Source organism: Xyrauchen texanus, chromosome 37 (genome assembly GCF_025860055.1).
Source record: "Xyrauchen texanus isolate HMW12.3.18 chromosome 37, RBS_HiC_50CHRs, whole genome shotgun sequence".
Lineage (NCBI taxonomy): Eukaryota > Metazoa > Chordata > Actinopteri > Cypriniformes > Catostomidae > Xyrauchen > Xyrauchen texanus.
The window spans coordinates 21138380-21150591 of record NC_068312.1 but is presented as its reverse complement, the minus strand read 5'-3'; the positions used below and the strand labels follow the sequence as shown (position 1 = coordinate 21150591).

General features: G+C 38.7%; 1 protein-coding gene across 1 annotated transcript; it reads left to right on the top strand.

The window, feature by feature from the left end:
- The first annotated feature begins 1969 nt into the window (after positions 1–1969).
- On the top strand, positions 1970–7572 carry LOC127630446 (transcriptional repressor scratch 1-like). Its single transcript, XM_052107970.1, has 2 exons — positions 1970–2486; positions 6411–7572. Exons 1-2 carry the CDS (start codon positions 2327–2329, stop codon positions 7199–7201), a joined length of 951 nt encoding a protein of 316 aa, XP_051963930.1. The 5' UTR covers positions 1970–2326; the 3' UTR covers positions 7202–7572.
- Positions 7573–12212: the final 4640 nt, after the last annotated feature.

The window sequence follows — 12212 nt, the reverse complement described above, 5'->3', positions numbered from 1 at the left end:
AACAAAGTCAAGGTATTGGAGTGGCCATCCCAAAGCCCTGACCTCAATCTGATTGTGGGCAGAACTGAAAAATTGTGTGAGAGCAAGGAGGCCTACAAACCTGACTCGGTTACACCAGTTTTATCTGGAGGAAGGGGCCAAAATTGCAGCAACTTATTGTGAGAAGTTTGACCCAATTTAAACAATATAAAGGCAATGATACTAAATACTAACAAATTGTATGTAAACTTCTGACCCAATGGGAATGTGTTAAAAGGAATAAAAGCTGAAATATATAATTCTCTCTACTATTATTCTTACATCACATTCATAAAATAGTGTTCCTAACTGAACAAAGACAGGAAATGTTTTCTATTATGTGTCTGTTATGTGTCTATTAAATATCAAGAATTGTGAAAAATGTGATGTATTTAGCTAAGGTGTATGTACAATTCCGAATTCAACTGTATATACACATATAAAAATATATAAATGAAAATTCTATATATAAATATCATAAATATGCTTAAAGCATAAATTATAAAAAAAAACCATTGTAATTTTATATAAATATATATATATATATATTACATGAATTATTGAATTAATTAATGTAATAAAGTTGCAATAATGTACAAACGAACCCATATTTATGGACATAAACTTGCATTATATAGGCACAAAAAATATATATTAAAAAAAAATAAAATACTGAAAGAAAACACCAGTTGATATTTATGAGAATATGACTGAGCATGTGTGTGTTGTATTATAATCATTGTAGAGCACTGTCCAGAGAGAGAGAGAGAGAGAGAGAGAGAGAGAGAGAGAGAGAGAGAGAGAGAGAGAGAGAGAGAGAGAGAGAGAGAGAGAGAGAGAGAGAGAGAGAGAGAGAGAGAGAGAGAGAGAGAGAGAGAGAGTGTCGTGTGGTGTATTCAGACACTTCATTAAGTGAATTGAGGGCTGGATTTAGAGACTCCTTCTTGCTCTGCATGTGAACACAAAGACATAAAGAACATAAAGGATGCAGCAAGCAGGCAGATGCCAACATCATCCTGTCCAATGAAGTTCCATTCAGGAACACTGGCCTTCACCTTCCCTCATTGTACACACACTGCTTTGTGTGTGTGTGTGTGTGTGTGTGTGTGTGTGTGTGATGGCCTGTCTTTGGAATTTGCTGCAAAATTGTATGAACTCTTGTTCAAGGTTTATAACTGTTCAAGCAGGCACACTGTAAAACATTTTAAACCACTTAAGTTTAACTGCTGCCTTAAATGTAATTCAAAGTAAATTCAAAGTTAAAACCTTCTGTGATAAATGTATAATTTTTTTTGACAACTTGGAATTTAATTACTGATGAAAAGTCAAGCTAAAACTTGATTGAATAGAAATTACAGAAACTATCCATAAAGTTACGGTACAGTACATGGATGAAAACAAAGATGTAGTGATGAAAACAATTGTATGGTGCAAACAAAATGCACAGTAAGAGTAGGAATTATAATTGACTTTGCTGATATAGAAAGAGTGGGAAAGGAAGACAAAGAGACATATCGTTCATCATGCTGGTACAGCTTGCCAGTGTTTGATATGATTGTCAGTGAAACAGAAGGGACACAAGACGAAGCTGAACAGAGTGCACGCAGGTTGTTATATCAACTCAGTTTGAGATCTGTGTGTGACATTTCAGGCCTGTCCTTCTCTTTTTCTCTCTCACAGAATGGGGGGGAATGAGAAAAGGGGATAGTGTGTATCAGAGGGGGGTCTGTCTGTCTCTGTCTCTGTGTGTGTGAAGGCACAGACGGTTCAATGATAATGTGATGTGTGTCCCAAGGGATGTTTGATGGATTAATGCTGAGCAGTACCATTGCGATGTACCACCTGATCTCACTCCCACCGCCTCCCTCTATAAAACCTGCCTGACTGCTGATCTCAGCTAGTCTCACAGTCTCTCCTCTCTCTGTCTCTCTCTTTCTCTCTCTCCTCTCTCTCTCTTCCTCCTCTCAGCCGCCTCCACTGCAGGCAAGGAGCTATCCAGTGCTGAACAAGTGATTTTTTTTCTTTCTTTTTTCAGAGGCGTAAGCGTGTGTGTGTGTGTGTGTGTGTACAGTAGCAAGCACACACACAGTATTTTATCATCAGACATTTCTCTCTCCTCCTCTTCGTTTCCTTTTTCTACATTCACTCTTTTTCTTTCTGGGACGTAGAACATCTTTTTTTTAAATAATTTCGTTTGGGACAGCTAAAATATTTTCTCCAGGATTTTTTTTACCTCTTGGCTTTCTGTCTGCGGCCGATGTGAGGGATTTCTGGTGCGTCTGTGTGTGTGTGTGCGACCGTGTGAATCATGCCACGTTCATTTCTGGTGAAGAAAATCAAACTGGATGATTTTTCCTCATCTCCTGTGACAACATCTAATCATCATCACCATCATGATCTCGATGACTCCTTTACACGCTCTCGTTCCAATCCCGCGACGAACCTGGGTGTCCGGCTCTGCGAAAATGGTGAGTCTGAATGTCCAAGTGTGTCCCATATATTGTTTATATGAACCCAAACATACAGTATCTTTACTTGACGTCCTCAATGTCCAACCCTATTCCCAAAAGGTTACAACCCTCGTAAAAATACTTGCACTTTACCAAAACCATCATTTTGGTAATTGTAAGGTCAGAAGAATTCCGATTTGACGCTTTGTGTTTTGCACATTGAGTCCAACAGATGTTACATAAAGCTTGCCATTCTGTTGTCGCTTTAAGATTTACACTAATCCTTAAAAACCTCCATCCTTTCACCCCTAGCCCCCCTATCCTTGTATCCCACCATTGTGCCCCCCAGACTTTTGTTTGTTTTTGTTGTTTTTGATTCATGCGGACGAGTGGACGCAAATCAGGTCACGCAGAGAGATCAGCTTATGCGAATAAAGCTGTATGAAAGCACACGGGCAGAAGGTTGATACCAGTTTGTTTTCCAAGACAGCTAATGCTAACTCTAACACGCAGAGAGAGTCAGGCTAACCGCAAAGATGCTGGGGCTTTGTGGAGCTGATGTGTTTGTCCTTAGCAGCTACTGCCCTTGAGTTTCAGTACAACCCCCCCGCCCCACAGCATCGCTCCAACATACTCACTCTCTTTCTTTCACTCTCTTTCTCCTCCCCCCATCCTTATTTTTCTGCCTCATCTCACTATTTTTCTATTCCTCGCTCATGCTTCCAGGCACATGAATCTAAGTGGTGGTGGTGGGTTGTGGTGAGGTAGAATTTCAGCCATCATTAATGCCTCTGGAGACATCTGAGTACAGTACTGTACTGCTTCAAGGAGTAAGAGGGAGATGAAAAGAAAGAGGCCAATAAGGGGATGAAAATGCTTGAGGCAGCACTGACTTTGACACATGATGCAGCAGTGTGAAGGAAGCACACACAGGACAAATAGCATCAGCATCCCTAAATGGACTTGATGGGACAGGCTGAGCTAAAGTAAGCTAGTCTAGTAAATCTAAAGGGAATCCACAGAGCTCTGTGTCCTAACAGGCAGATTTCAGAAGCAGATGTGGGGCTCTCTCTACCCCACTACAGTACTTTTACACAAATAAGCGAGATAATGCAAGAGAGGTATCTTCACTCCTGTTACAAAAACACAGCAGGTGTTTGATATTTATCTGTTTTAGAGTCGTTGTAAGACTATATGAACTTTTAAGCTGTACTGTCCCTTTAAGAATTACATTTATGCTGATTTGGAATGCACTTGTTTTTTTCAGACTAAATAATAATAAAAGTAAGGCAATTTAACTTCGAAATGCATTCGATCTGAATATGATATGAAATGCATATGAATTAATTATATATATATTAACCGTGTCGTGTTGTTCCCTCGATTGATTTGAAGCCTATTTCCCAAACAGCTGCTGTAATTAGTGTGAAAGGCTGATAATATTGCTGCCTCGCGAAGGTCATGCGACAGGACCTCCGAAACAAAGGATGAACAACTCTGTCGTGTCAATGAGCTGAAGAGCTATTTCTACTGCTGAAAACACACACTTGCCATTTTATGGGCTTTTATTAGATTCATACCTAGACAGCATTACTGACAACACTAAAATACTGACTGACACTTGTTATACCCATTTTATTTTCCCTCATTAGGAAGCGCCGTTGAAATAATATAATAAGATCAAGATTTAACCCAGCATAAAAACATTTGTAAAATGTAAATTACCTTTCTCAGCAGTTTCAATGAATATAACATGAACTTCAAGTTACAATCACCTATTAAATGCAAAGAAATGTAGCCTATACTTATAAGAAATTACCACAGTAACCACAGTTTTAAAATACTATAGCAACTATATACTTTTAACTACAATTACTGTTACTACTGTGACATCATGCATTAAAGGCATTAACACATTAAACAGACTCATTTTGGATCTTCAGACAGTGTGTAAGGTACTTTTCTAAAATTATTTATTTATTTATTTATTTTCCAACTCCCACAGTTTTATTGTTGATTTTGACCGAAACAAAGGTTACCATGGTAATGGGATATTGTTGACATACAAATGACATATAGGTCTACTAATAGAGGCTACATACAGTATATGCATGTTAAGCCTTGCAGGTACTACTGCTCTCTGTGTTACATATTTTGCTGACAATTACATTATTTGCTCAGTCTTTTTCTCTCTCTCTTTCTTGCTCTGTTTTCTGTTCTGGCTTAAAAAGTACACTCCCATTAGTTTCTTCACCCTTACTGTTTTACCAGCCCTAACCTGAAGACATACTGCACTTTGTAATAAATGCCATGTGGCGTTCTCCTTTTAGCACACAGATTGAATTATTTTTTTTTTACAAAGACATAGCACCTTGGAAGGTATATGTCGGTGAAATTCAAATGGCGATAAATGGCACGTCTGGGCCCCACGGCTGCCAGAAATCCTTTTAGTGGTTCCTGAATGACCCTCAGGATGCATTAAGACTCGCTCTTCATGGTGAGAGGGCTCCATAATCAATTTAGAGAAGTTAGTAAGGAGTTTATTTGCTTCATTAGATAGAGAGGTAATAAGAGTTCCTGTTCTAGGGAATATGTCTTTATATTTGTAATATACTTTAGTGTTTGGAACTGGACTATTACATTTTTTTTTATTATTATTTTTAAATCTGGGAGCTTTTGTCTTCTAACAGAAGTGAAAGTGTTTTGTAAAGTTTAACGTAAAATAACGTTAAAAACTATTTATTTCTACTTTTAACAGATTGTGTTGCATAATGACTCCCACACACACACACACGAATGAAGTAAGGTATGGAAATAGGACTTCAAGCATACAGAACTGTACAAAATGAAATCTTTTTTATGCAGTATGACATGCTTGATAAAAGTGGAGGATCCAAAAACAAAGACTGTCGACTTCATGGATTCAGGGCTTTCACATTTGATGTGCTGAAAGCAGAAATGGTGTGATGCATTTTAGGAGGTTGTCATGGGAACAGGTGTACAGTCATTACACTTGTTGAGCTTCCTATTTTGTGTTTTTTTCAAATAACATATAGTAGTATCTGTAATCCTGACATTCTGTCTGTATAGTGTAGTCATTCTCTGTCTTTAATTGCTTTAATCCAGGTTATAAAGGTATACACTTGGACTTCAGTAATAAAGTAAAAGGTCAATGGCACAAGTTCAGACATGAATCTCTATGGCGTAAGTTAGGTTCTTTTAACTTGTTATCTGTTTGCTCGCTCACATGTGACATGTTAAGCCAATCAGTTTGCATGATGTAAACTGATTGGCCCTTTGACATGTAATCGGGTAGGCAAACAACTTGTGTCCTTTTCTTTGTCTAACATTTAAATAACTCTGTTTTGCTGATAAGCTGGTTTCACTGCAATGCCCTGTGAGAGTTTTTCTCTGAAATTCACCTCCACCCCAGCTTCAAATGTCTAGATCTGCTACATGGGGATTGTTTGTATGTCTAACTGTGCAGTAGCATGTCCTATATGCTTGATACTTGATGCTTGTCTTATGTTTGGTCTAATTGTTCAGCAACAGCATGTCCATGTAACGGGAGCCAGCTGGTACGTGATAGCTGTGCAGTCTGTGCAAACCTCACACCCCTGGCCTCAAGTGGCGCACTAGTGGCTGATGCTAGAGGATGTAGCCTTTATCCTCCTCATTAGCGAACCTGCCTCCCATGCCGGCTGACGCCGGTTCGAATCCCGCTCGGAGCGGGTCGAGCAGGGACGGTTACATGCACATGCTTAACTCAGTATAACTGTGTATATTCTAGCAGTAGCAAGTCTATCATATCTAGTCCACCAAGACCTATATCCTATCAATACTGTTTGTCACATCAACACAAGCGAAATCTTTCTAACTGTTGAGGCTAAAATGAGTTAAAACATGCACATGTGTAATTTTTCTGTTTCTATCCAACTGTAGGCTACATCAAGGATTACAACAGTTCCTCTGCATACAAGGGGGAGAATCAGGCTGACATGAAGCTGGGCTCTGGGTTGTCAGATCCGTTGTACTCCCCCGTCAGCAGTGGAGGAGGTGAGTACTGCCAACCTGACCTGGAGCATCCTGACAGCCCTCAGTCCGGTCTCATGGCCCGTGGATACTTCAGCAGTGAGAGCGAATCTCTGTCTGAGGGTTACACCATGGATGCATTCTTCATATCAGATGGCCGCTCGAGGAGGAAGGGAGAGGTTGCAGAAGCAAGGAAAGATACCACAGAAGAGAAGGCACCAGAAGGCCCCAACGAGGGCCCCAGACACACATGCAACGAGTGTGGAAAGACCTATGCCACATCCTCCAACCTGAGCAGACACAAGCAAACTCACCGCAGCATCGACAGCAAGATGGCACGCAAGTGTCCCACCTGCAACAAGGTTTATGTGTCCATGCCAGCTCTTGCCATGCATATCCTCACACATGACCTCAAGCACAAATGTCATGTGTGCAGTAAAGCTTTCAGTCGACCGTGGCTGCTGCAAGGGCACATGCGATCACATACGGGGGAAAAACCCTTCGCTTGTGCCCATTGCGGGAAAGCCTTCGCAGACCGATCCAACCTACGAGCGCACATGCAGACACATTCGGCCTTCAAGCACTACCGCTGCAAACGCTGCAATAAAACATTCGCGCTGAAGTCCTACCTGAACAAGCATTATGAGTCTGCCTGCTTCAAAGGCTCTGGAGATGAGGACGAGTCTGGTTCTGAGAATTAAGGACACCAGATGCAAAAAAAGATGAAGAGAAAGATGAAGAAGAGATCTTTGTTAACACTTAAAAATCCCTCAACCCCTTCACTAACCACTTCACAGTCAACCCACTCTCCCTTTTTAAGAAAGCAATATTTTCCACCAAGAAACAAACAAACCCAATCATATGAAGACAATAATGAATAGATGCTGGATTTTTTTCTTTGGTTAAAAAAGACACTCTTGTACAGACACTTAAAATTATGAGGCCTGGCATGCAATTTTTTATTAACATAATACTATTAATAATAATAATAATAATAATAATAATAATAATAATAATAATAATACTCATATTTAGATTCCTGATGTTTTATAGCAAATCATAAAAAATACATAAAAAGAACAGCAACAGGTTTGTGTTTTTTGAGAAATGAAAATCAATTTGTATTTTTATGCTGCTCTTTTATTTTCAATTATTTTGCAACTGCCAACATTAACTTTTTATGAAAACATGAAAAATGACAGTATTTGCAAAAAAAGAAAAAAAGAAAAAAGAAAATAACAAAAGAGAAAAAAAGATTGTTGACCTCTGAAAAAGTCAAACCTTTTGTTACAATTTGATATTTTATTTATAAGTATTATTTTTATATTTAAATCCCTGCAGTTTCTTGCTTCCATTTTTATTTATTTATTTATTGTGCCAATCATTTTCTGTAACTGCTGGTGTGTTAGCAGAGTAACCATCGGTCTGTTTACCATGGTAATCTTATGGAGGATACAGCACACAAGACTGAACATCTGAAAAACCTTTATTATGCTACGGACGACAGGGACTTTCAACAACATCATAGCAGATTTTTTAAACCTGCTCACTCTGCTGGTCTTCCTGCACAACTCACACTAAAACAGACTTCATGTGGTCCAACTGCCTGGAGCTTCACCCCTAGTCTTCCTGCTCCATGATTACCTCATCCAGAGGCAGGTATGGCATCTAACCTCTCCTCTGTTCAAGCTCTCCAAGCACCCATCACACGAACCTCATTTCTACCATTCCAGTATTATTGTTAAGTATTTATGTACTTATTTAAGCACTATTTTCATTTCTCTATTTATTAATGTGTATTTATTTATCTATTTATTTATTTATTTAGCTTGTTCTGGGTTATGGATTCTGAACTGCCATTGACCTTTTATGATGCTGCTCTTTAATAACTCTTTATATGCATGATTCAGCTGCAGAGTGATTTTAGTCTTTTTGGAGAGGAAAGGTATGCAGTGTTTGAAACAGAAGAATTCAGGTGATGATGATTTGTTTATTAGGCAATAATTCTTCATAGGTACAGCAGCTGTCCTATTAGCAGTCAATGTAGGGCAATAAACAAAAACACACTTAATATCTCCAAGGTCATTCTCTCCATTTCGTTGTTTCTAGAACTCCATTTCCTTCTGAGGCAAGCAGAGCATCTATATAATGTATGGTGTGTTTGACCCCACCCACATTTGTGTGATGTCACAAGTCATCTCATTATTTGAGAAATCTCCTTAATATCTACACACCAATAAAAACATGAATGACAAGTACAGCAAAATCAAATTATACTGATTCCTGTAAGATCAAATTGAACAGATAATATGAACTGTTCATAATTAAAATTTAAATGTCATTTAAATAATAGAATCAGCCGTAATAAGTCAACTTTGTGTACTAAAGACTTTAAGTAATTTATACAGCTTTTTTGTAACAGCAGAATGGATTGCACATCTACTTTTCATCAAAAACATAATAAAAAGCTATTATATCTCAGCAATAGCCAAGTTTTGAATGTAATTATAAAAGACAAACCCACTTCATGACATATTACATGCATTTGATTTTAGATTACTTTCCAAATAAATCCCATCATAAGCTGGAGCCGCCAGATGATGACATGAATATGACATATTCCCCCACACACACACACCACTGACCACTCAGAATGGATTATGCATGCCGACTGTGTTTGGGGTAAAAGGAGTGCTGAGTTTCAGGACAGAGATGAAACAAAATAGAGGCTTAAAAGCAGCATTGCTGGTAAAAACTGAGCATATGGCATCAGTGCGCTACTGCTTCATAATAAAGATATGAAAGGTGCTTGCAGATGAAAGGATGAGAAGCGCAATCCGATGATGTGATAGCGTAATCAGCTGTCTCTTTTCCTGTCTTTCCTATGAAGCAGAGACAAAGGCATTTACGAATAACAAAACTGTTAATTTAATATTATAGTTGTATAAAAGCAACATCACACTCACAATTGTGCTGTTGTACTGACTACAACAGTATAAATAGGTAAACAGTGGTTCACAGCCGTGCTGGTATTCATTACAACAGCACTCTTGCTTGTGTTACATTTCTGAAATCCAAATACTTTGATCACCATCATTAAGGAACGAGAACAGCTCATAATGCAAGAAAAAAGATTTTAAAGGCAAAGCCTCTTTACTCTCCATTTGGCATGATTCATACAAACACATTATATGAGCTTATACCACGGGTCTGTTGAATGCTTGATTCTGATTGGTTGACATACGTTCTAAGGTGTGCAATTATTTTTCAATTAAACACATGACTATTTCAGTTATTTCAAAGAGCCCTACAGGCTACCACAACAAAACAACCAATTAAAACAAAGACATCGGTTAAAGTAAATCAGCTTAGAACATCAAACAATGTCTAAAACATCCTACATATATATCAATTTCAGTTTAAATAATGTTGGTGCGGCTATCCTTATGAGGACTCTCCATAGACATAAAGATTTGTATACTGTCTATACCCTAACCCTACCCGTAAACCTAACCCACACAAAAAACTTTCTGCATTTTTAAATGAAAAAAAAACAACAGTTTAGTATGTTTTTAAGCGAAATTGTCCTCATAAACAACCCAAACACACACACACACACACACACACACACACACACACACACACACACACACACACACACACACATTGAGACTCAAGTCACGTCCAACAAATAGAGCTGCATCCCAGTAGTTTGATTAATACAGTTTCTATTATCCGAAATAAGTTTTAATGTTTCAATTTCGCCATAATCATCCTTACATAGCTATAGTGGAAAATAGCACCACGCTACCCTCCCCCTCTGTTTCGCTCTCACACAAACTCTCTTGGCAGCAAAGTCAGCACTCCCCCTCAACTCACTGCGATTGTAAACAGTTGTTTAGCAATAGAAAATATACATACAAGAATGGCGACACTCGCTGCTGCTGAGACTTAAAATTACACTTTGGCAATTTGAAGCAATGTTATTCCTGATGAGAGCCACTTTTAAATACGCAATTCAACTCGCAATCTTTCTCGGTTTCTCTCTTTTAATCTCTCGCTCACACACACATGCTCTCCCATGTTATTCCAATGCTGAGCTGCAGCTCATCCTCTGTTGCTAGTTCTAAAGTGATGTTTTTGAACTAGCAACGAAGGCTTGAGCTGTATCAAAGCTAGATACACTTGATAAATAAAACAGTTTCTATATTATCTGAAATATCTGTGGGAAACATCCCCCAGATACGCACACACTTACTCACGAGAGAAAAACAGAGCCGTCATGTCAGCCACACCTGCATTTCAGTAGGGTTGAAAAAAGTTGTTAAGGTTTACAACGAAAATGTCGACACTCGCTACTGCTGAGAAGTGCTTAAACTTACATTTTGCCTATTTTTAAGTGATGTTACTTCTGACGAGAGCTGTAACAAAAAGGTAATCCCATATGCAATCTCTCTCATTTTCTGAGTTTGTCTCTTTTGATCCCTCAAACCCAAACTCACACACAAACTCACAAACAAAACTCTCTCTCTCTCTCTCTCTCTCTCTCTCTCTCTCTCTCTCTCTCTCTCTCTCACACACACACACACACACACACAAACACAAGCACTACCTCATTATCCAGTAAGTCCTCGAGTAAAGAAGTGCAAGCCTCACTATCCTCACTATATTATGTTTAAAGGGACGTTTTCAAACTAGCAACAAAGGCTTGGACTGTATTAAAGCAAGACGCTGAATCTATGGCAAAAGAATGTAGTTCCTCTCATAAGAGCATTTTAGGGATGAAAACCAGAAAAAGTCTTGAGATAAAACTCTGAACAATGTCTTAAGATGTGGTAACCGTGGTATAAGCGGAGTAATTGACCCTGGGCCGTTTAATTGTTAAAAAAAAATTCCGCTGTGCATTGTGACCGCATTACCACCTCGGATGTGCATTATTTTTTAACAATTCAACGGTCTGTCGTCAATTAATCCTTACATATATTTCACATACTGTACATACTCACACACATGCACATGCAGCTCGTGTCAAAGTGAATGTTAGACTAGGTACAGCCAATAAAAAAGACTGGAAGTGTGCACTCTCTCTCTTCCCTAAGGGGTTAACAGGTGTTGGTGGACAGACAGTAGACAGAGAGCATAATTGAGTCTGTGTATGACCTTGTGAGGAAGCAGCAGCGGCCAAAGGCTCTTTCAGCGCTTTGCATGTTGTAAAAAGGACAGCACAATCTCTGTAATGGGCCAAAACCTGCTGGGAATAGATAATGAGTTTCTCCTCCCACTTTTCATCTGCTCTTCATCTCTTGTCCATGCATCCTGACCTCGTACATTGGTACGCGGTCTCTCATTCTGTGTCCGAGCCGAGTTCTGCATGCTATTTCGATCTCATCTTTTATGGACACCCATCCTCCTTTTCTTCCCAAATCATCTCCCACATTTCTGACATACCCCACACATAGAGAATCAAAAGACTGTTTGTTATGAACTGAATTTTTTTTCAAATTGGGATTTTTTCCATTGTAATTGTATCAAACATTTTGAAGGTTGTAAATTTAAGGAAATCTGAATTATGCAAAGCTTGCTGTAATGAAGATCAGCTCTATTAAAAGGCTATTCCAAAGGACTACCATCATCTCAATTTTCCACAAACGTGAGATAACTGAAGAGACAGAGAAAGTAAAAGCGTTGTTCCTAAAATAAGTGTAAATATGT